The sequence below is a fragment of the Taudactylus pleione genome, unplaced genomic scaffold (assembly GCF_031769625.1).
Source record: "Taudactylus pleione unplaced genomic scaffold, aTauple2 ptg000027l, whole genome shotgun sequence".
Taxonomy (NCBI): domain Eukaryota; kingdom Metazoa; phylum Chordata; class Amphibia; order Anura; family Myobatrachidae; genus Taudactylus; species Taudactylus pleione.
The window spans coordinates 3,149,438-3,174,085 of NW_028284429.1; the positions used below are offsets into that span (position 1 = coordinate 3,149,438).

General features: G+C 49.2%; 1 protein-coding gene across 1 annotated transcript in view; it reads left to right on the top strand.

The window, feature by feature from the left end:
* The window catches only part of LOC148539149 (receptor-type tyrosine-protein phosphatase eta-like), a 294,391-nt gene that overhangs the window by 141,458 nt on the left and 128,285 nt on the right, over positions 1-24,648 (top strand). Inside the window, exons 23-24 of the mRNA XM_088451820.1 lie at positions 14,759-14,896; positions 16,840-17,050. Of these exons, the coding sequence (XP_088307946.1) occupies positions 14,759-14,896; positions 16,840-17,050 (349 nt within the window). The remainder of the gene's footprint in view (positions 1-14,758; positions 14,897-16,839; positions 17,051-24,648) is intronic.

Consider the following 24,648-nt stretch of genomic DNA (forward strand, 5'->3'; position numbering starts at 1 on the left):
GTCCTAAATGCTCCGGCTCTCTCCCGACAGCTGCCACCTGTCGGTTCTGCCACTCCTTCTGCTTATCTCAGATGGTAATAATGAGGTATATTTGTAATGTGGACACCGTTCAAGTCAGCTGCCGACACGTTTCCACCCTCCACGGGTCTTTGTCAAGGCACAGCTGACTTGAAAACTGCCCCTTCCTTTTATGTTCCCTACAGATCCAGTATTCCTGGTGGGTTTTTTTTGTTGTTGAGCACTTGTAGAAAACCAGGGCCACGTGCTTGTATTTTTCCACCAGGCTAAAAGTTGCCAGCCAGCCCCTGGTAGGGAGTGGGACTCTGGATAAAGCAGGTTCAGTGCAGGTAATTATATAGGAGCTAAGATAAACAGACATTTTGGTGTAGTCAGTGGGATAATTTGTCTATAGGAATTTGCAATTGCAATGTTTTTGATGTATAAATTCCATGTTTTCATATGTCCTTAGTTACTTCCCATACACAGACCTGCTCTGGTAGCAAGCTGCTCATAGTATTACAGTTTTCATCTTCCACTGCAGGACAAACCCCGGAGTGGCAATAGATACGCCCATAGATGTAGCTAGACACACCCTTTGGGCGGAGCTGGTTAGGCCCCCTCGGTATAGCTCCTACCACCATCTAAAATCTCCCTGAAACTAGTTTTCAAAAGTAGGCAAGTATGGAACAGGATAAGATTGTTAAAAATGCATGCTGGATCATCACACCTGTTGTTCTATCATCCATTTATGCTCTATCATGTACTCAGGAAATTATTAGAGTGTAGAGACATTGAGTACACTATAGAGATCAATGGTAAATGCAGAAATGATATTTCTACTTCAGGGTCCATAGGGTATCCACAGGATACCTTGGGGTATAGGTGATGACGTCAGTCTTCAGGCACCACAGAGTTAAAGTTTTCAGCCTCCCAGGATGCATCTGGGTCCCTCTCCTATACCCCGCCCCCGGGCCAAGGCATCTCAGTTTCGTCGGTGCCTGGCCGGAGTCGGAGGCACTGTGCAGAGGGGGGCTATGAAGAGCCCCTGAAGTTTCTTTTAAAGGCAGCGCTGGCTGCACATCTGGGAGTACAGCATGGACAGTCAGTACTGACGTCCATGCCGTCTCCCCTACACCCCGCCGGTACCAGAACGCCGGTACTGATCCGGGGATGCTGGTAGACATCTGGGGTCACGGCTAGCGGTGTCCCCAGATGTTTTGGACCATGGCCGGATCCAAGGGGATGCAGGTAAGCAGCGGGGTCCCGCGGTGGGTCCCCGCTGGTCACATGGTCCTGAGTCCCCAGGCAGGGGGCTCCCTGGGGACTGGCTGCAGTGTGGAGCCAGACGACCAACCTGCGCTTCCACTACCCCCTGGGACAGCGGGCCGCTGCTGAGCGGCATGCGCTGCGGCGTCCCAGGGGTTAAATGCATGCCAGGGGAGCGCGCTTTCCCTGTCTCACAGCCGGCGCCTCCCCTGCTGCACACAACCTCTCTGCTCTGCCTGATTGGCCACAGTGTGTCAGCTGTCCTCCCCAGGCCGGCCTCCTTCATCTTCTGCTCCTCGGTGGCCATCTTTAAAGCATGGTGAACACTGCTGGAAGCCTGTGAGCGGTGGCATTGCGGTCTGGGTCCCCCAGCATACCTCTCCTCTGTTTGTCACAGGTCAGTGTATGCAGCGCTGAGTCCTACCAGCCTGAGGGTCTGAGTAGTTGAGAATCAGCGCTAATAGTGCAGGGATTTGTTTCTTCTGCATTGTATGTGACTGAACTGCTAGCCTGCTGTCTGTACTTTCACTTTCTACTGTCAGCTTTATTACTGTCCCTGATCTTGCTCTGCTCAAAGCCCTTGCGGTGCGTGGTGTGCAGGGTGTTATTCACACTATACCAATACGTATAGGTGTGAGTGTCACATACTTACCATCATGTCTGAGACTGATTTTCCTCTCCAGCTCATGTGTACTAAATGTAAGGTACCAATAGCGGAGGGGAGGGTAACGCGGAGGGGTTATGCCCCCAGTGCCTGGCACTGTCACGGCCGATTATGGTCACGGTCCCGGTACAGGAACCTCCCTGGGCTTGTTTCGCTAAGGCGCTTACAACCCTTGTGGGCCAGCTAGCTCCGCCACCTGCGTTTACTCAGACGGGTTTGTCCCAGCAGTCAGTGGTGTCGTCACCCATGCGGGAGTTCCCGAGACAATTGATGGTACCCCACAGTCTCCCTGTCCCTTCCCAGGTTTCTCCGGAGCCTGCGTGGGTTAATACTCTTAACTACATCGGTTCAGCATTTGTCCGATGTTTTACAGGGGGAGTCTGTGTTGCGGCCTCATAACGGCCGGTGGCGTCTTTATCTGCTCCTTATGGGGATGACGATGAGACGTCAGATCATGGGGAGATTCTGGATCTATCTGACCAAGAACCTCTCCGTACCAAAGAGCCGGACGCTAAGTCCAAGGTGTATATCCCTGGTCTTATTCGAGCGGTCCGCTCGGCTTTAGTTATTGAGGATATTGATCCTTTGGTGGCCACATTCATATATGCCTTTTTAAGGATATTAAGGGTGAGGCTACGATGTTCCCTCTTTCTGATCAATTAGTGGATCATTTAGAGGAGGCGTGGAAAAATCCAGGTAAACGGTTTCAACCCCAGAGACGCTTAGCCGTGGCTTATCCGTTTGCGGTCAGTTATTTTTCTAAGCGGGAATCCCCTACGCATGTGGATTCACATGTCACACGCCTAGTCAAAAGTGCCACGTTGCCTATGCCTTCGATGTCATCCTTGAAGGATGTCACTGACCGCAAGGTGGAGATCTGCCTCAAATCCGTTTATTCCCTTGCAGGGAAGCATCCAGACCGGCTCTGGCCGTGTGTTGGGTAGCCAGAGCTATGGAGCGCTGGGCGGATAATTTGGAGGCGTCTTTGGACTCTGACTGTTCGGCTGAACAGACCGAATTGGTGGGCAATCTCCGAGACTCGGCCACTTACATTAATGAAGCGGCCTTAGATATTTGTATGCTCACCTCTAGGATCTCCTCTGCAGCCGTGGCTGCTCGTCGCACCTTATGGTTGCGTTCTTGGAAAGCGGACGCGGATTCCAAAAAGGGATTAGAAGGTCTGGACAGGTACTATTTGGTCCAGATCTGGACAAAATTGTAGTTACGTTGGCAGCAGCAAAATCTGCATGTCTTCTGTCTGCTACGATTCCTTCTAGTGCTGGTGGGTCGTCCTTTTGGCCTCACAGGCCCCAAGGTAGGCCTAAAGTACAGTCCTTTCCACGGCAGGCTGGGGCCAAGAAATTGTCCAAGCCCAAGAAACAGGTCTGGAGTACCAGACGTCCGGCTCCTAGGTCAGATAACAAACCTGCGGCCTGACGGTCCAGGCCTCCTTTTGGGGGACCCCAAAGTGGGGGGCGCCTGCTTCAGTTCGCCCGGTGCTGGTCGCAGTGCATGTTCCAATTTCCCAGAGGGGCCTGGGTTTCTATTCCATTCTATTTTTGGTGCAGAAACCCAATGGGTCTTACCGTTCAATACTAAACCTAAAGGCCCTCAGCAAGTCCTTGAGGGTGCCTCTGTTTCGGATGGAGACCCTGCGGTCCATTATTCTGGCACTGGAACCTGGGGACTACATGGTGTCATTGGACATCCAGGACGCTTACCTGCATGTCCTTATTCTTTTGCGCCATCAGCAGTTCCTCAGATTGGCAATCTGCAACGAACATTTCCAGTTCCGGGCACTGCCTTTTGGCCTGGTGACTGCTCCACGGGTATTCACCAAGGTCATGGCGGCTCTCCTGCGGACGCAGGGAGTCCGACTGTTGCCTTATCTGGACGACCTCCTGTTGATAGCGGGGTCTCCAGAGCTTCTTTTACACCATCTGGATCTGACGATTGCGGTACTGCAACGTCACGGATGGTTGACAAACTGGCAGAGGTCCACTCTCACCCAGTCTCAGAGGATCCTGCACCTCGGGGCCTTATTGGACTCCAGGCAGCAGTGGATCTTTGTGACGGAGGAAAAGATCCTTGCTTTGTAGTTGAGGGTGCGCAGTTGTCTGCAGTGTCGTCGAGTGTCGATACACTTGGCAAAGAGGTTATTGGGCTCAATGGTGTCGGTATTCGACATAGTGGAGTACGCCCAATTTCACTCCAAACCTCTGCTGCTATTGATCCGGTCCAGATGGAATGGATTGCCTCAGTGTCTCAAGTCCCAGACGATGGGGCTCACTCCGGATGTTCGCCTGTCTCTAACCTGGTGTTTGCAGACGACCCACCTCAACAAGGGTCGCCCGTTCTGGGTGGCGAACTGGGTCCTGTTAACAATGGACGCCAGTCTCCGGTGCTGGGGAGCTGTCACGGTCCACACTTGTTTCAGGGCAGGTGGACTCGGGCGGTAGCGGAGCTTCCAATAAACATTTTGGAGCTCCATGCGGTGTCAAGAGCTCTCCAGCGGGCACAGCCGGTTCTCCAGGGTCACCCTGTGCAGGTCCCGTCGGACAACGCCACCACGGTGGCCTATTTAAACCAGCAAGGAGGAACCGGGAGAGTGGTCTTTATACCAGGACGTCTTTCGGAGTCTGGTGGACAAGTGGGGTCTTCCGGAGATAGACCTCATGGCGTCCCGGCACAACAACAAGTTGCCGGTGTACGGGTCTCGAACATGAGACGAAAAGGCGTCTCTGGTGTATGCCCTGTCCGTCTAGTAGACGTTCCAGTTTGCCTACCTTTTCCCTCCGTTTTCCCTTCTTCCGCGGGTATTACGGAAATTCAAATCAAGAAGGAGGTACGCTACTGTTGATAGCTTCCGAGTGGCCCAGACGGCACTGGTTCTCCGACCTCCAGAGTCTGTCAGTAGACGTTCCTCTGAGGTTACCATTACGACCGAATCTGCTGTCATAGGGTCCTTGTCTTCACCCGGACCTGACTCGGTGTGGCTGTTGAAACGGTCATGCTAAGGTCCAGAGGGTTTTTCTAGCTCCGTGGTGCAAACCATACTAAGAGCTCGTAAACCTTCCTCGGCAAGAATCTACCATCGTGTGTGGCATACTTTCTTCCGGTGGTGTAGACCTAGAGGGTATTCCCTTAGGGAGTTCCACCTGTCTAGGGTGTTGGCTTTCCTACAGGCTGGACTGGATCATGGGCTTTGCCTGGCTTCTCTGAAAGTGCAGGTGTCTGCCCTGTCAGTCTGGTTTCATCGTAGGAATGCTGCGCTCTCTGATGTGCACACCTTTATGCGAGGTGTTCTTCGCATTCAGCCACCTTTTGTTCCACCGGTGGCACCTTGGAATTGGGCTGTGGTCCTGAGAGTTCTCTAGGGGCCGCCGTTTGAACCACTGGACTCAGTGGACTTTAAATGGCTTACAGCTGAAACCATATTCCTTCTGGCCATTGCCTCGGCCAGACGGATTTCGGATTTAGGGGTTCTCTCTTGTAGACCCCTTTTTCTGATTTTTCATAGGAATAGGGCGGTGCTTCGCACTCGTCCGGGATTCCTTCCCGAAGTGGTATCCAGTTTTCACATCAATGAAGAAATTGTTGTGCCGGCTTTCAATTCACCTGGACTTTCAGTGGGTGACGCCACTTGGGATGTTGTGCGGGCATTGAGAATTTATGTTGACCGCACTTCTTCTTTTAGGAAGTCGGACGCCTTGTTTGTCCTCTATGGCTTCCGTAAAAAGGGTTGGCCTGCTTCAAAGTAGACTTTGGCAGGCTGGATTCGTATGGCAATTTCAGAAGCTTATCTTCATGAAGGTCTTCCAGTTCCCTCCTTGGTGAGGGCTCATTCCACTAGGTCGGTGGGTCCTTCGTTTGCAGCTAGACGTGGTGCCTCTGCAGTTCAGATCTGCAAGGCTGCTACGTAGTCTTCTGTCCATACCTTTGTGAGGTATTACGCTTTTGACATCTTTGCCTCTCAGGATGCTTCCTTCGGGCGGCGGATTCTCCTCTCAGCACAGGAGCGTCCCCACCCTTAAAGGATACTGCTTTGGGACATCCCCAAGGTATCCTGTGGATACCCTATGGACCCTGAAGTAGAAAATATGAGATATGGTAAGAACTTACCCTTGTTATCTCTATTTCTACGAAGTCCATAGGGTTCCACAGGACTCCCGCCCTGTCGCACCTGTACTGCAGATGGCCTTTATTCTGGTCACCGGTTTTTCCGTCTCCCTATGGTGAGAATGTGATTCTTGTGAGTGTCCAGATTTTTTTCTTCTCTCTCTTTCTTCTCCTCCTCCGGCCTATGGCTTGTGACGTAACTGAGATGCCTTGGCCCGGGGGCGGGGTATAGGAGAGGGACCCAGATGCATCCTGGGAGGCTGAAAACTTTAACTCTGTGGTGCCTGAAGACTGACGTCATCACCTATACCCCAAGGTATCCTGTGGAACCCTATGGACTTCGTAGAAATAGAGATAACAAGGGTAAGTTCTTACCATATCTCATATTATTGGTCTCCAAGATTGTACAGTTACACAAAGTTATATGTAAACAAACTACATATTACAGTAAAATAAAACCAAAAGGCTAATGTCACTGCGCTCTAAGGGGTATATTTACTAAAGTGAGGGTTGTTAGAAGTGGAGATGTTGCCCATAGCAACCAATCAGATTCTAGCTATTATCTTCTAGAAGGTGCTAGTTAAATGTTAAGTAGAATCTGATTGGTTGCTATGGGCAACATCTCCACTTCTAAAAACTCTCACTTTAGTAAATATACCCCTAAATGTCTGCATATTACACCATCACAATGCACTTAATTTTATATTTGTCAGACCTATTTGTCCCCATATTATTTATCCACAGTAGCACCCATATGAAGTCTCGTACCTCTTAAACATTTAGATTTTATATGGTTTTAAGTCATTCAATTTTTTGTAAGTAATAATCCTTTTACTTTAAATGTATTCTGCCATATTTTTGAAAAATCTTTAGAATATATCTAAAAACTGATCACACTTTGTGCTATATTACTTTCTGTACTGTATATTAGTGTTGTAATCAGAGTCGTCAACAGAAATTTCGGACCCGCAACACCCAAATATTTGGGGCCCTCCCATCCCTCTAAGTTAGGTACAGGCCGGTCGTCCAGTCTATCCAGCCTCATCCCCCCATGTCTCTCAGCCTCACCCCTACTGTGTCTTTCAACATCATCCTCCCCCTGTGTCTTTCAGCATCACCCCTCCCCCTGTGTCTTTCAGCATCACCCCTCCCCCTGTGTCTCTCAGCATTACCCCTCCCCCTGTGTCTCTCCAGCACATCCCCGTCTTTCCAGCACATCCACCTCTGTCTCTCTAGCACATCCCCCTCTGTCTCTCCAGCACAATCACTCTGTGTCTTCCCAGCACATCCACCTCTGTCTCTCCAACACATCCCACCTGTTTCTTCAGCACAATCCCCTTCTGTCTGTCCAGCTCTTTGTTTTAAGGTGCGTATCCACTTATAGACATACAAACGAGAGCACGATTACGACATTGCAATAGTGCTCTTGTTTGTATGTCTAGTGATGTGTCTAGACTGAACGTTCACTCGTTCAGTCCAGGCACATCCATTATCCCCGTACATGCTGAACCTGACATGTATGGGCGATGATAGATGTCGGAAACAACCAGCGGGCACGCGCATCCCTGGTTGTTTCCGACCTAAACCTGGCCAATGCATGCGTGATATGCAAGCAATTGCATGATAACGACGTCGTTATCGTGCAATCACCTGCATATATCGCCTAGTGGATACCCCCCTTTAAGCACCATCCATCTCTGTGACTCTGCATAGTGTTCTCCCCAGAAAATTTTTCCAGCCGGATGGCATCAAGAAGTAGCCGGGTGGGGGCCTTCGCAATAATAAAATGTTTTACCTTATAATGATTTCAACTTGAAATAACATTTTATATATCAATTATTTTCTTATTAGAGGCCCAGTTGTCTCATTATGAAAAATCTGCAAAGTCTGTAGGATCTGGTTATACAGCTCCCAGATACTGTCCCCACTTGTAGGCTCCCAAAGTGCCAGGCAGTAGGCTGTTTCTTGCTGGGTGGTGCACCCGCAAAAAACAGCCAGTTTCCCCTCAACTCTCCACCGGCAGCCCTGACTTACCTTCTGCTACCTGCTCCTCTTCAGGGCTCCTCTGCCATCCAGCTGCACAACGTCATTATGTCACATCTTCTGCACTGGAGAAAAAAGAAAAACATAAAAACTTTATTGTGCCAACCACAGGACTCCCAAGTCTCCCTTGTACCCCCCTGTCGCCAGGCCTGGTTGCAATCTGAATGTATTACAGGTTGAGTCTTCCATATCCAAATATTCCGAAATACAGAATCCTTTTGGCATGACTGAGATAGGGAAACCTTTGCTTTCTGATGGCTCAATGTACACAAACTTTGTTTTAAGGCACAAAGTATTAAAAATTTTGTATAAATTACCTTCAGGCTGTGTGTATAAGGTGCATATGAAACCTAAATGAATGTCATGTATGTACACAAACTTTGTTTGAGCCACAAATTTATTGATAATATTGTATAAAATTACCTGCAGACTGTGTGTGTATATAAGGTGTATAGAATGAGCTGCAGGCTGTGTGTGTATATAAGGTGTATATAATGAGCTGCAGGCTGTGTGTGTATATAAGGTGTATAGAATGTCTTGCAGGCTGTGTATATAAGGTGTATAGAATGAGCTGCAGGCTGTGTGTATATAAGGTGTATAGAATGACCTGCATGCTGTGTGTATAAGGTGTATAGGATGAGCTGCAGGCTGTGTGTGTATAAGGTGTATAGAATGAGCTGCAGGCTGTGTGTATAAGGTGTATAGAATGAGCTGCAGGCTGTGTGTGTATAAGGTGTATATAGTGACCTGCAGGCGGTGTGTATAAGGTGTATATAATGACCTGCAGGCTGTGTGTGTATAAGGTGTATAGAATGACCTGCAGGCTGTGTGTATAAGGTGTATATAATGACCTGCAGGCTGTGTGTATAAGGTGTATAGGATGAGCTGCAGGCTGTGTGTGTGTATAAGGTGTATAGAATGAGCTGCAGGCTGTGTGTGTATAAGGTGTATAGAATGAGCTGCAGGCTGTGTGTATATAATGAGCTGCAGGCTGTGTGTATAAGGTGTATAGAATGACCTGCAGGCTGTGTGTGTAAGGTGTATAGAATGAGATGCAGGCTGTGTGTGTATAAGGTGTATAGAATGAGCTGCTGGCTGTGTGTATAAGGTGTATAGAATGAGCTGCTGGCTGTGTGTATAAGGTGTATATAATGACCTGCAGGCTGTGTGTATAAGCCTTATACACACAGCCTGCAGGTCATTATATACACCTTATACACACAGCCAGCAGCTCATTCTATACACCTTATACACACAGCCAGCAGCTCATTCTATACACCTTATACACACAGCCAGCAGCTCATTCTATACACCTTATACACACACAGCCTGCATCTCATTCTATACACCTTACACACACAGCCTGCAGGTCATTCTATACACCTTATACACACAGCCTGCAGCTCATTATATACACACAGCCTGCAGCTCATTCTATACACCTTATACACACACAGCCTGCATCTCATTCTATACACCTTATACACACACAGCCTGCAGGTCATTCTTTACACCTTATACTATAAGGTGTAAAGAATGACCTGCAGGCTGTGTGTGTATAAGGTGTATAGAATGAGATGCAGGCTGTGTGTATAAGGTGTATATAATGACCTGCAGGCTGTGTGTATAAGGTGTATAGAATGAGCTGCAGGCTGTGTGTGTATAAGGTGTATAGAATGAGCTGCAGGCTGTGTGTATAAGGTGTATAGAATGAGCTGCAGGCTGTGTGTGTATAAGGTGTATATAGTGACCTGCAGGCGGTGTGTATAAGGTGTATATAATGACCTGCAGGCTGTGTGTGTATAAGGTGTATAGAATGACCTGCAGGCTGTGTGTATAAGGTGTATATAATGACCTGCAGGCTGTGTGTATAAGGTGTATAGGATGAGCTGCAGGCTGTGTGTGTGTATAAGGTGTATAGAATGAGCTGCAGGCTGTGTGTGTATAAGGTGTATAGAATGAGCTGCAGGCTGTGTGTATATAATGAGCTGCAGGCTGTGTGTATAAGGTGTATAGAATGACCTGCAGGCTGTGTGTGTAAGGTGTATAGAATGAGATGCAGGCTGTGTGTGTATAAGGTGTATAGAATGAGCTGCTGGCTGTGTGTATAAGGTGTATAGAATGAGCTGCTGGCTGTGTGTATAAGGTGTATATAATGACCTGCAGGCTGTGTGTATAAGCCTTATACACACAGCCTGCAGGTCATTATATACACCTTATACACACAGCCAGCAGCTCATTCTATACACCTTATACACACAGCCAGCAGCTCATTCTATACACCTTATACACACACAGCCTGCATCTCATTCTATACACCTTATACACACACAGCCTGCATCTCATTCTAAACACCTTACACACACAGCCTGCAGGTCATTCTATACACCTTATACACACAGCCTGCAGCTCATTATATACACACAGCCTGCAGCTCATTCTATACACCTTATACACACACAGCCTGCATCTCATTCTATACACCTTATACACACACAGCCTGCAGGTCATTCTTTACACCTTATACTATAAGGTGTAAAGAATGACCTGCAGGCTGTGTGTGTATAAGGTGTATAGAATGAGATGCAGGCTGTGTGTATAAGGTGTATATAATGACCTGCAGGCTGTGTGTATAAGGTGTATAGAATGAGCTGCAGGCTGTGTGTGTGTATAAGGTGTATAGAATGAGCTGCAGGCTGTGTGTGTATATGGTGTATAGAATGAGATGCAGGCTGTGTGTGTGTATAAGGTGTATAGGATGAGCTGCAGGCTGTGTGTATAAGGTGTATATAATGACCTGCAGGCTGTGTGTGTAAGGTGTATAGAATGACCTGCAGGCTGTGTGTGTATAAGATGTATATAATGACCTGCAGGCTGTGTGTGTATAAGATGTATATAATGACCTGCAGGCTGTGTATATAAGGTGTATATAAAACATAAATGCATTCTGTGTTTAGATTTGGGTCCCATTCCCAAGATCTCATTATGGTATGCACATATTCCAAAATACGGAATATTCCGATATCCAAAATACAGCTGGTTCCAAGTATTTTGGATATGGGAGACTCAATCTGTACAGTGCACTTTTGTTTTCTATTCTTAATTGGATATAAGTCACACCTAGTAAATGTCCCTTGTGTCTGTGTCGCAAGCCGCCGCAACATCTTGTTTGAAATCAGTACTGCAGACGGCTCTCGCACCTGTTGCTAGGAGACGAGGACGCCGGGCTGCTACTCCGTGAGGTCCTCCTACCTGACTGCTCTGTCCTGCACCGATTGGAGTAGTACCCCCAATAGTAATGCCCCCTAGTAGTAGTGCCCCCAGGTCCGGCAACAGGGGGGACTAAGAGATATCAGTGTACCGGGCCCCAAATTTTCTGTTGCCGGCCCTGAGTGCCCCCAATAGTAATGCCCCCCTGAGTGATGCCCCCTAGTAGTAGTGCCCCAGTAGTAATGTCCCCTAGTAGTAGTGTCCCCAGTAGTAATGCCCCCTAGTAGTAGTGCCCCGGTAGTGAGGCCGCTTACACAAAAAGAATAAACTAATACCTTAGCCTCGCTTCTGCGTCAGGTGCCTCAGGTCCGCCTGGCTTCTCCTCTGAACTATGGGAGAGACGTCATGACATCTCTCCCATAGTGCACTACACACTGCGGAAGCCCGAGCCTATCTACGGGTCATGGGGAACAGCTCCAAGGTGCCCCGTTCGGGCCATGGGTTGAAGACCCCTGACATACATCAGAAAACACAATTTCAGCAAAACACTTGATGCAAATCGAGCTTATACTCGGACAAACTGGGACCAGACACGATTCTTTGTAATCCAACCTATATAAATTGTTGGAGTTGAGATATTCCACAAATCTTTCTTTTACTAGTGTTTATATTATGTTCCCTACTACTGATGTCAGGTAGTTACTGGCCTCTCCCTTTGCTCCAGTGCAGTGGGACAAGCTCCGCTCTTTCCCAGTCCTCTGGAATTACTCCTGTACTGTAGCTAGTGACTGGTCAATTCATTCTGTTCATGGTGTTACCAGCACCCCTTTAAGCGCTTTTAGTATCTTGGATGTATGCCCTCTGGCCCCATTTTTATCCACTTTCAGTTTTGAAAATTCTGTTAGAGCCCTCTCCTCTGTAAGGGGCCCATTTGTCAAATACTAAGTATCCCCCGAATGTATGAAGGAGGGACTGCAGCAGGTATCTCCGATACCTGCTGCGATCCCTCCATTGCCGCCGGCAGCCGCCTCCCCCATAGGTTTCTATGGGGGATGCGATGCTGCCAAATGTATCAATATCGGGAATGCGAAGCATTCCCGATATTGACCCCAGCAGCTAACGCCATCTGAAGATAGCGTTAGCCGCTGTGTCCTATGGGCACTTACCCGCATTTCAGCCGGCGGAGGGATCTGGAAGATCCCTCCGCCGGCAATGGGCGCCGCTCATGTGCAGTCCGCGGGACTGCGCATGCGCAGCAGCCCGGAATGCGCTCCGGGCACATCGCAGGGACGGGCTCTTTTCGGAGCCCGTCTCCCTGCATGTGCCGGGTCATACATTCGGCCGGTATGATCGCATTTTGCAATGCGATCATGGGCGGTACTGCATGCCCTGATCGCATTAAAATGCGATCCTTAATAAATGGGCCCCTAAATGTGATTATGTCTACCTCGTTTTTATGAACATAGTTGCAGTGGAAGAATTGTGCAAAAACATGTGCAAACATTTGCTTTGGGCCCCCCTACTCTAAGTTCAAAGTGCAGTGTGTGACAGGGAGAGGTAGAGGGTGACAGTGAGAGATTACAGGCAGTGGGGGACAGAGAGAGGGGAGAGGCAGTGGGTGAGAGGGAGAGGCAAGAGGCAGTGGGTGAGAGGGAGAGGCAAGAGGCAGTGGGTGACAGAGAGAGGGGAGAGGCAGTGGGTGACAGGGAGAGGGGAGAGGCAGTGGGTGACAGGGAGAGGGGAGAGGCAGAGGGTGACAGGGAGAGGGAAGAGGCAGTGGGTGACAGGGAGAGGGAAGAGGCAGTGGGTGACAGGGAGAGGGAAGAGGCAGTGGGTGACAGGGAGAGGGAAGAGGCAGTGGGTGACAGGGAGAGGGAAGAGGCAGTGGGTGACAGGGAGAGGGGAGAGGCAGTGGGTGATAGGGAGAGGGGGAAAGGTGACAGGGAGAAGCAGTGGGTGACAGAGATGATGGACAGGGTGACAGGGAGAGGTGACACTAGTCCTCACACATGCCACCTCTAACGCCCACACATTATGGTACACTGTAGTCCCCACATTATGCCACCTGTAGTGCCCCACACATTATGCCATCTATAGTGCTCACACATTATGCCATCTCTAGTGCCCCACACATTATGCCATCTCTAGTGCCCCACACATTATGCCACCTGTAGTGCCCACATATTATGCTACACTGTAGTCCCCACACATTATGCCACACTGTAGTGCCCCACACATTATGCCACACTGTAGTGCCCCACACATTATGCCACACTGTAGTGCCCTACACATTATGCTACACTGTAGTCCCCACACATTATGCCATCTCTAGTGCCCACACATTATGCCATCTCTAGTGCCCCACACATTATGCCACACTGTAGTGCCCCACACATTATGCCACACTGTAATGCCCACTCATTATGCAACCTGTAGTGCCCACTCATTATGCAACCTGTAGTGCCCACTCATTATGCAACCTGTAGTGCCCACTCATTATGCCATCTCTAGTGCCCACACATTATGCTACACTGTAGTCCCCACACATTATGCCACACTGTAGTCCCCACACATTATGCCACACTGTAGTCCCCACACATTGTGCCACACTGTAGTCCCCACACATTGTACTCACCAGCAGAATCCTCAGGCAGCCGGCAGAGCAGCAGTCACAGCCTCACAATGAGTCACACCCATAAGGCTGCGCTGCTGCTGCTGCTAAACTCCTGCTTAAGAGGAGCATGTGATGGGCTCCTCCAATCAGAGCTCAGCACATGCTCCTCTGACCACACTACAGAGAATATTGGTATTTATTGCCCAGTAGTGCACTGCAGTGCTGAGCCTGACTGCACTGTGCCCTGGTCCTCTCTGCATGTAGCTGCCAGCCGGGTCAGTCACTGTCACAGTCTTGATGACTGCCCGGCAAGCCTACCATTTACAAATGGCAATGTGGACCCCTATATTGCTGCGGGCCCCGGTGCAGTCCAATCTCCTTCTGTAGACATTAATGAGCAAAAATAAGTATTAAGATAATCTGCTATTACCTCGTCTCCCAAAATAAGACTCACTGTCTGTCTTTAGTCTTATTCCTCCTCCTTGTAGCCATATCTCCTGGTAGTAAGTCAGGCACATAGAGGGCCTGATTCAGAGATGTACGTTAATCCGACGGTGAATGCACATCTCCGATTGTTAGGGGTCTGTGCCTGTGCAGGACCCGTTGTGCGCATGTGCAGAATGGGTCCTGCGATCTCGCTAGCAGACCCCCTAGGCCGCAGCATGATTGACATTCTGCAGCATGTGGGGGGAGGGGGGGCGTGCCTGGTCACTGTACCCGGAACTCATCGCCGGCCTTGCACGCATTGGTCTTTGCGCATGTACAGCCAGGTGAGCGTCTTTCTTGCTGAAATACTTGAAAATAATTACAGTGACGCTGATGTTTTCATTTCTCTCTTTCAGTGCCAGTGGAGCCGACAAACATAACATTAGTGACCCTTAATCCTCCTTCCTATAACAGCATCGACTTTACTTTTCCAGCATTTGATGATACAAATGGACCCATCAGGTCTTATGCAGTCATCGTATCAGGCACAAATGGTAAGGTCTATGTATAACCAGTTCTTTATTACCTAGATGTATCAAGCAGGCCTGGGGACATATAGGGCACCCAGGCAGGGCCCCCTATCTCATGTAAATTAATTAATCACAAATAAAAACAACAATAGGATCATATATACTTTAGTACAGGCAACCTGGAAATGGCAGGGCATTCTTAGCGAGGACAGGGCCGGATCAAGGTCTATGGGGGCCCCTGGGCATCAAACGTGTGGGGGCCCCTATATACACACACACACATATAGACACAGTACACATATACTGTACATAACTTACTGTTTCAGAGGCAGGGAAAGGCATGTTGGCCAGCAGCAGCAGAAGGGAGCGGAGCCAAATCCGAGGGCGGGGCTTAATCGCGGGCTGCGGCAGGCGGCTCCGATGAATTTGAAAAAAAAAAACAGTTCATCTAGGGGATTGGGGCCGGGGACAGTGTGTGGGGCCCCCTATGTGTGGGGGCCCCTGGACGACCGCCCCTGTTGCTCTCCCTATAATCCAGCCCTGAGCAGGGGAAATATCACACGTTTATCACGAGAAATCCGAAAACGGCGACTGTGTTAGGTATTAGGACTATATTTTATTTATCTAATTCTTGCGTCTTACTCACAAAGTGATGCGAATAGGACGCACAAGCAGCTTATACCGATTAAAATGATATGCGGCATGCCTATATTCTGTGTGCGAGTGCGGCTGTACCTGCTTGCGAAATGCTACGTACAGTAACATGGTCAGCGGCTGTATCTGCATGCGGAATGCTACGTACAGTAACACGGTCAGCGGCTGTACCTGCATGCGAAATGCTACGTACACTAACACGGTCAGGGGCTGTACCTGCATGCGAAATGCTACGTACAGTAACACGGTCAGGGGCTGTACCTGCATGCGAAATGCTACGTACAGTAACACGGTCAGGGGCTGTACCTGCATGCGAAATGCTACGTACAGTAACACGGTCAGCGGCTGTACCTGCATGCGAAATGCTACACACAGTAACACGGTCAGCGGCTGTACCTGCATGCGAAATGCTACGTACAGTAACACGGTCAGCGGCTGTATCTGCATGCGAAATGCTACGTACAGTAACACGGTCAGCGGCTGTATCTGCATGCAAAATGCTACGTACAGTAACACGGTCAGCGGCTGTACCTGCATGCGAAATGCTACGTACAGTAACACGGTCAGCGGCTGTATCTGCATGCGAAATGCTACGTACAGTAACACGGTCAGCGGCTGTATCTGCATGCAAAATGCTACACACAGTAACACGGTCAGCGGCTGTACCTGCATGCGAAATGCTACACACAGTAACACGGTCAGCGGCTGTATCTGCATGCGAAATGCTACACACAGTAACACGGTCAGCGGCTGTATCTGCATGCAAAATGCTACGTACAGTAACACGGTCAGCGGCTGTATCTGCATGCGAAATGCTATGTCCAGTAACACGGTCAGTGGCTGTATCTGCATGCGAAATGCTACGTACAGTAACACGGTCAGCGGCTGTATCTGCATGCGAAATGCTACGTACACTAACACGGTCAGCGGCTGTATCTGCATGCAAAATGCTACGTACAGTAACACGGTCAGCGGCTGTACCTGTATGCGAAATGCTACACACAGTAACGCTGTCAACGGCTGTATCTGCATGCAAAATGCTACACAAAGTAACACGGTCAGCGGCTGTATCTGCATGGTGTGACTAGAAGGGCTGTCTAGCGCACAAGGAGGCTAGATGGATGTAGACTAGACACATCTGTACAATAAGGTTGCCTCTGTTGTGTGAAGGCAATAAAGAATAATCACACGTCATTATAGCGTGTCGGCCTTTCCTACGAGATCAGATGTAGCAGATAATGCAGACGGCACCACAGTGTGTAAATGTGACATATTACTAATCATTCTTTCTTCATTCACTTCCCTTCTCACAGCTGAAGGTAAGAAACCACCTAAAAGCATCTTGTCCAAGACCTACGCTGATTACAAGAGTAAGAACACCGACGCTTACGTTGCTAAAATCATCAACATTCCTGAAAGGCGTCGGAGGTCGACTCGTGAAGATCCCTTAACAGTTAAAATTGGAGATGGCAGCACAACGGAAACCTATGTAAATGGCCCATTGGAACCATTATCATCATATTGGTAAGTATACGTGCCCCTTCCATATAACTAAACAAGGGCAGCAACAAATAATAATTGAGCCTGTATGCTTGCAGGTATGGCCTATGACAAAGGATCCCAAATTCTGCCCGAAAGGCACCCTAGCAGTCCAGGTTTTAAGGATATCCATGCTTGACCACAGGTGACTTAATTAGTATTTCAGACAATTTGATGTAACCACCTGTGCTCATCCATGGATATCTCTAATACGTGAACTGTTGAGGTTTTAGAGATATCCTTGAGGACCGCATTTGGGAACCTCTGGCCTATGAGTTTGTCACTCACACGCACGCACAATATAGGTTGATCATTTTGGATAAGATAATTACCTTTAATGACATAGGGCATGATTCAGAGCTGAACGCTCTGAGCAGAACACTCGCTCTGAATCAGGGCCCTCCTACCTGAAAATGGAGCGGCCTCCTGGCCGCTTGCATAGCTGTAGGTGACCACCCACAGCATATGCGAGCGGCCAAAAAGATGGTCGCGATGGTCTGCGACCATCGGGCTTGCGACGAGACCCTGCGGTAGGGTCTCGCTGCCGCAAGCCCAGGAGTGATTTTGGCTCTATCAGAGCCAAAATCACTCCCACTGACATCATTACTGATGTCAGTGGGGCCGGCTTCAGACGGTAGGCGTTCCCATGGGAACGCCTCCGTCTGGCCGCCACGCCCCCGGAACGCCCACCAAAGGGGGCGTTCTGTCAATCACCATCGACAGCACGCCCCCTTTGGTGCGAGACCCCGAGCGACGTATTTCTCGTCGCTCGCCGGGTCTCGCGCATGCGCACGACAGAGCTCCCTCCGTCGTGCGCATGCGCATTCTGCAAACATCGACCCGCTTGCGAGCGTCATTTGCACGCGAGCGGGTCTGAATGACCCCCATAATCCGTAAATTGCTGTATAAGTAGAAATGTTACCAACATAAATAGTAGAGCCGGTAATTAGTCGGCACTCGGTGCATTTCTTTACATGAGAGGGTGACCCAGACATGTTTAAATCCCCTTGTTTTTGTTTATTCAACTACATTTGCTAGACCTTTCACCCAAGCATCTACCGCTATGTGCCCCAGCATCTACCGCTGTGTGCCCCCAGCATCTATAGTGTGCCCCAGCATCTACCGCTGTGTGCCCCAGCTCTATAGTGTGCCCCCAGCATCTATAGTGTGCCCCCAGCATCTATAGTGTGCCCCAGCATCTATAGTGTGCTCCCAGCATCTATAGTGTGCTCCCAGCATCTATAGTGTGCCCCCAGCATCTATAGTGTGCCCCCAGCATCTATAGTGTGCCCCTTTGTTTTACCATTACCCCAAAATGCTGTAAGATTCCAGTTGTTACTTATGGATCTAGCTATGTTACATTTCTGAGGACTAACTTTTGGGCCTAATTCAGCAAGGATCACAGGATTACGCACGCTATTAGCCGATTGTTGCGTTCTGTGCATGCATCGTAGTCATCGAACCAGCTACTGACGGGGGGTGGTCGTCGAAACGCAGACGTGTCAGTGCGTTTGAACACCGTTGCAGGGGCATGCATAAATTAGCCACTGCGACGCCCTACGCAGCCTGAGCTCTCACTGCGCACAGGAAGATTAGCAATTTCTGAGTAAGGTCTGACCTTGTGCAGTGTGCGTGAGGCTGCGATGGTACTCAACTGTACCGATGGTTTCACAGTCCTGCTAAACATTACGGATGTGTGTAAGGTAAGGTGGACGTCCTTATGTAGTGCTGCGATGGCATAGTGGTTGCAATGGATTGGCGTACTATCAAAGGCGAGGCTGCGTGCGTAATCGCAGTGGCGATTGCAGTTGCGATCTGTAGTGATTCAGGCCCTCAGTTCCTCAGTGTATGAGCACAATTGATCTGGGTCCCCAAACTTTCACCACAATTTCTAATTCTAGTCGCCAATCCGTAGCCGGGTTCCCCAATTAGAAACACGGGGGAGTCACATGCGCTCAGGTCTGGCGTGGGTGCAGGGTTGGGGGTCGATGCCCACCAATGCCGAGGGATGATGTCAGAGTGTTGGATGTGGGAGGACGATGTGGATGATGTGAATATGCCATGTACCTGACATGTATCTGGTGAGGCAGGGGTGTATAAATGAAAGGCAGGCGCTCATGTACAGGATAAGACGTCTTTATTTGAGTAGAGACAATGCTTCTCTATTAATGGTGCCTAAATAAGCCTGTGCTGAGGACGTATTCCGCTCCCCACGTGGTGCTATAGGTCATCACTCACTCTCAGCGCTGCAGTGTGCCATCATGTACACTTATCCCTACGTTGTGCTGTGTACGGTAAACAAATGAATGTCACTTACCATAAAAGTCATAGGGGGAGACGTATCAAGCTTTGGTAGGAGATGTATCAAATCTTGGAGAGAGATAAAGAGTCATATTTATCAATTATCGGGTTTTAGATCCTACTATTTCTTATCACCGCTATTCACTCCTTATTACTTTCATTTGTCTAGCACAGTCTCTAACATGACAGAATCTGATTGGCTGTTTTGTGTAACTTCTCCACTGTATCTCTCTCCAAGGCTTGGTACATCTCCCCGTCAGAGAGAGAGAGAGTAATACTTCCATCAATGGCGGCATGTACAGTATGAGGATAGTGGATAAATATTGCTAACTACTGGTAAAGACCTTGCAGGATAAATGAAGAATTATGAAATGCAGACCTATAATAATAACTTTATCTTCAGAGATATATAGACTGTCCTCTGTCCTTTATTTGGTTGCGTCATTTTGGGCCTGATTCTCAGTAGCACGCAATTACGATATTCGTGCAAATGGTCGATGGTCACTGAGTTGTGCGATAATTTTTGCACGGCTGCATGTCCAGGAAAATTCCTAACAACGCGTGCCTCCCGTGGTGTGTACGCACAGAGGCGCAGCTGCAATTGAGGCGCACGGTATCCAAAATGTTTTGAAGTTAACTGGAAGTTCTTGGGTGGTGACTGGGAGGTAGCACGGAGATGGGCGTGTTATGGGAGTGCCGCGGGCACCTTGCTGCTCTGGTTCTGAACTCAGAACTTGATTTGGGAATAGAGTAAGATATAGCAAGTAACTGTGAACCAAGGCCCTGATTCAGAGCCGGACGCTCTGAAAGAGCACTCGCTCTGAATCTGGGCGGTTTTTGGGGTTTTTTTTGTGCGGCCTCCTGGCCGCTCGCATAGCTGTGGGTGACCACCCACAGCTATTGCGAGCGGCCAGAATGATGGTCGCGATGGTCAAGACCATCGCGACCATCGGGCTTGCAACAAGACCCTTGTGGTAGGGTCTCGTGGCCGCAAGCCCCAGAGAGCTTCTGGCTCTAATAGAGCCGGAAGCTCTCCCACTGACATCACTGGTGATGTCAGTGGGGCCGCCCACAAATGGCAGGCGTTCACCTGGGAACGCCTCCGTTTGTGAAGCCACCCCCCCCCGGCCACGCCTACCAAACGGGGCGAGCTGTCACTCACCATCGACAGCTCGCCCCCTTTGGTGCAAGACCCGGAGCGACGGAGCACCCATCGACAGCCGGGTCTCGCGCACGACGGAGCCGGCTCCGTCGTGCACATGCTAAGTGGGCAAACATCGACCCGGTTGCGAGCGCTCAGCGCTCGCAACCGGGTCTGAATCAGGCCCCATGTTCCAATGCAAGGGGTGCAAACACATTAAAAAAAATATACATATATCCAAACCTCCGGCACTCACGGGTTCCACAGTATACTTAGCCGGGTGCCCTCCACAGTCAGCCTCTGTGACCAGGACGGACTGAACATAACAACCACAGGGCGGCACTCCGTTGAAAAAAACGACAAACAGGCGGAGGTAACTTCTGCAACGTTTCAGCTCTGTAATCGGCGCTTTTGTCAAGCATAAGATACAAACTGTTTGTATCCTATGCTTGACAAAAGCGCCGAAATGTTGCAGAAGTTACCTCCTCCTGTTTGTCGTTTTTTCAACAGAGTGCCGCCCTGTGGTGGATAGATATGTGTGTGTATGTATATATATATATATATATATATATATATATATATATTTATATATATATATATATATATATTAGGGGTGTGCACCGGCCACTTTTCGTGTTTTGTGTTTTGGTTTTGGATCTGGATCTTTCTTCGTGTTTTGGATCTGGATTGGTTTTGCCAAAACCACCCTTCCGTGTTTTGGGTTCTGGGTTTTGTGTTTTGGATCTGTATTTTTTTTTAAAAAAGCATAAAAACAGCTAAAATCACAGAATTTGTTGGTTTCTCTGCTCCTATGCTATTATTAACCTCAATAACCTTAATTTCCACTCATTTCCAGTCTATTCTGAACACCTCACACCTCACAATAGTGTTTTTATGTCCAAAAGGTTGCACCGAGGTAGCTGGATGACTATGCTAAGCGACACGAGTGGGCGGCACAAACACGTGACCCATCTAGGAGTGACACTGCAGTGGCAGACAGGATGGCAGTTAGAAAAACTAGGCCCCAAACTGTACATAATGCAAAGAAAAAAAAGAAGTGCAAGATGGAATTGTCCTTGGGCCCTCCCACCCACCCTTATGTTGTATAAACAGGACATGCACACTTTAACAAATCAATCATTTCAGCGCCAGGGTCTGCCACACAACTGTGGCTGAAATGATTGGTTCGTTTGGGCCCCCACAAAACAAGCTGGCAATTAATGTGTCCCTGCACAAACTGGCTCTACGGAGGCAAGATGTCATCCTCATCCTCCTCATCCACCGATTCCTCACCCTCTTCAGTGTGTACATCCTCATCCTCACAAAGTATTAACTCGTCCCCACTTGAATCCACCACCACAGGTCCCTCTGTACCTTCTGGAGGCTGGTCTCCCTGGAAGAGCTGATAATTCATTTTGATGAACATCATCTTCTCCACATTCTGTGGAAGCAACCTCCTACGCCTTTCGCTGACAAGGTTCCCGGCTGCACTAAACACTCTTTCGGAGTACACACTGGAGGGGGGGCAACTCAGGTAAAATAGAGCCAGCTTGTACAGGGGCCTCCAAATTGCCTCTTTTTCCTGCCAGTACAGGTATGGACTGTCTGACATGCCTACTTGGATGCTGTCACCGATGTAATCCTCCACCATTCTGTCAATGGTGACAGTATCATATGCAGTGACAGTAGACATGTCAGAAATTGTTGCCAGGTCCTTCAGTCCGGACCAGATGTCCAAACTTGGTCCTGCCTGCCCTGCATCACCGCCAGCGGGTTGCTTAGGATACCTAAGTTTTTTCCTGGCAGCCCCAGTTGCGGGAGAAAATGAAGAAGGAGCCGTTGACGTGTCACGTTCCGCTTCAGCTGACAGTGTGTTCACCAGCAGGTCTTTGCACCTCTGCAGGCTTGTGTCGGCCGGAAAGAGAGACACCACATAGGCTTTAAACCTAGGATCAAGCACGGTGGCCAAAATGTAGTGGTCTGATTTCAACAGATTGACCACCCTGGAATCCTGGCAAAGCGAATGAAGGGCTTCATCCACAAGTCCCACATGCCGAGCGGAATCGCTCCGTCTTAGCTCCTCCTTCACTTTCTCCAGCTGCTTCTGCAAAAGCCTGATGAGGGGAATGACCTGACTCAAGCTGGCTGTGTCTGAACTGACTTCACGTGTGGCAAGTTAAGGGCTGGAGAACCTTGCACAACACGGAAATCATTCTCCACTGCGCTTGAGTCAGGTGCATACCCCCTCCTTTGCCTATGTCATAGGTGGATGTATAGGCTTGTATGGCCTTTTGCTGCTCCTCCATCCTCTGAAGCATATAGAGGGTTGAGTTCCACCGCGTCACAACCTCTTGCTTCAGGTGATGGCGGGGCAGGTTCAAGAGTGTTTGCTGGCGCTCCAGTCTTCGGCACGCAGTCGCTGAATGGCGAAAGTGGCCAGAAATTTTTCGGGCCACCCAAAGCGTCTCCTGCACGCCCCTGTCGCTTTTCAGAAAATTCTGCACCACCAAGTTTATTGTGTGAGCAAAACATGGGACTTGCTGGAATTTGCCCAGATGTAATGCCCGCACAATATTGGTGGCGTTGTCAGATATCACAAATCCCCAGGAGAGTCTAAGTGGGGTAAGCCACTGGGCGATGATTTCCCTCAGTTTCTCTAAGAGGTTGTCGGCGGTGTGCCTCTTACTGAAACCGGTGATACACAGCGTAGCCTGCCTTGTAACGAGCTGGCGTTTCTGAGATGCTGCTACTGGTGACGCTGCTGCTGTTGCTGCGTAAGGTGATACATCTACCCAGTGGGCTGTCACAGTCATATAGTCCTTAGTCTGCCCTGTTCCACTTGTCCACATGTCCGTGGTTAAGTGGACATTGTGTACAACGGCATTTTTCAGGACACTGAGGACACTTTTTCTGACGTTTCTGTACAGTCTCGGTATCGCCTGCCTAGTGAAGTGGAATCTAGACGGGATTTGGAACCGGGGACACACTACCTCCATCAATTGTCTAAATCCCACTGCACTAATGGCGGATACCGGACGCACGTCTAACACCAACATAGCAGTCAAGGCCTCAGTTATACGTTTTGCTTCAGGATGACTGCTGTCGTACTTCATCCTCCTCGCTAAGGACTGTTGGAGGGTCAATTGTTTAGTAAAAGTAGTGGTGTTCCTACTTCCTCTCTGGGATGATGAACGACTCCCAGCAGCAGCAACAGCAGCAGCGGCAGCAGTAGGCGTAGCAATGCAGGATCCTCCAGAGGAATCCCGGATAGGAGAGTCAGTCATGCCAGTGACATGGCCTGCAGGACTACTTCCGATCCTGACTAAGGAGGAAATTGACGAGGAGGGAGTTGACGGTGTGGTTTGCAGGCGCTTGGATACAACAGGACAACGGGATTTAGGTGTCCCTGGACTGCTTACGGTCTTAGCCAAAGTTTCTGAACTTGACAGTAACTTTTTATGAACGCGCTGCAGGTGCCGTATAAGGGAGGATGTTCCTAGGTGGTTGACGTCCCTACCCCTACTTATTTCACCTTTACATATGGTACATATGGCAAGACAGTTGTTGTCCGGATTTGGATAGAAATATTGCCAGACCAAAGAGGTGGAATGTTTGGTCTTCTGCCCAGGCATGACCTTGATGGGCTTTTTCATCCCACGGACAACAACTGTCTCCCCCGGAGCCTGATTTAAACAAACCACATCACCATCAGAATCCTCCTCGCCAACTTCCTCCTCAGCGCCAGCTACACCAGTATCCTCATCCTGTTGTACTTCAACAGTGACATCTTCAATTTGCATATCAGCAAGTGGACTGTGGGTGCTCCTTTCAGCACTTGCAGGGGGCGTGCAAATGGTGGAAAGAGCCACCTCTTCCCGTCCAGTGCTGGGAAGGTCAGGCATCGCAACCACCACCACACTTGGACTCTCCTTGGGGATTTGTGATATCTTCTTAGAAAGCACAGTTCTTCGCTGTGCTTTTGCCAGCTTAACTCTTTTGATTTTTTTAGTGGGAGGAGGGCTTCCATCGTCATGTGAAGCTGAACCACTAGTCATGAACATACTAGGGATCGACCTTAGCCGTTCCTTGCCACTCCGTGTCGTAAATGGCATATTGGCAAGTTTACGTTTCTCTTCAGCTG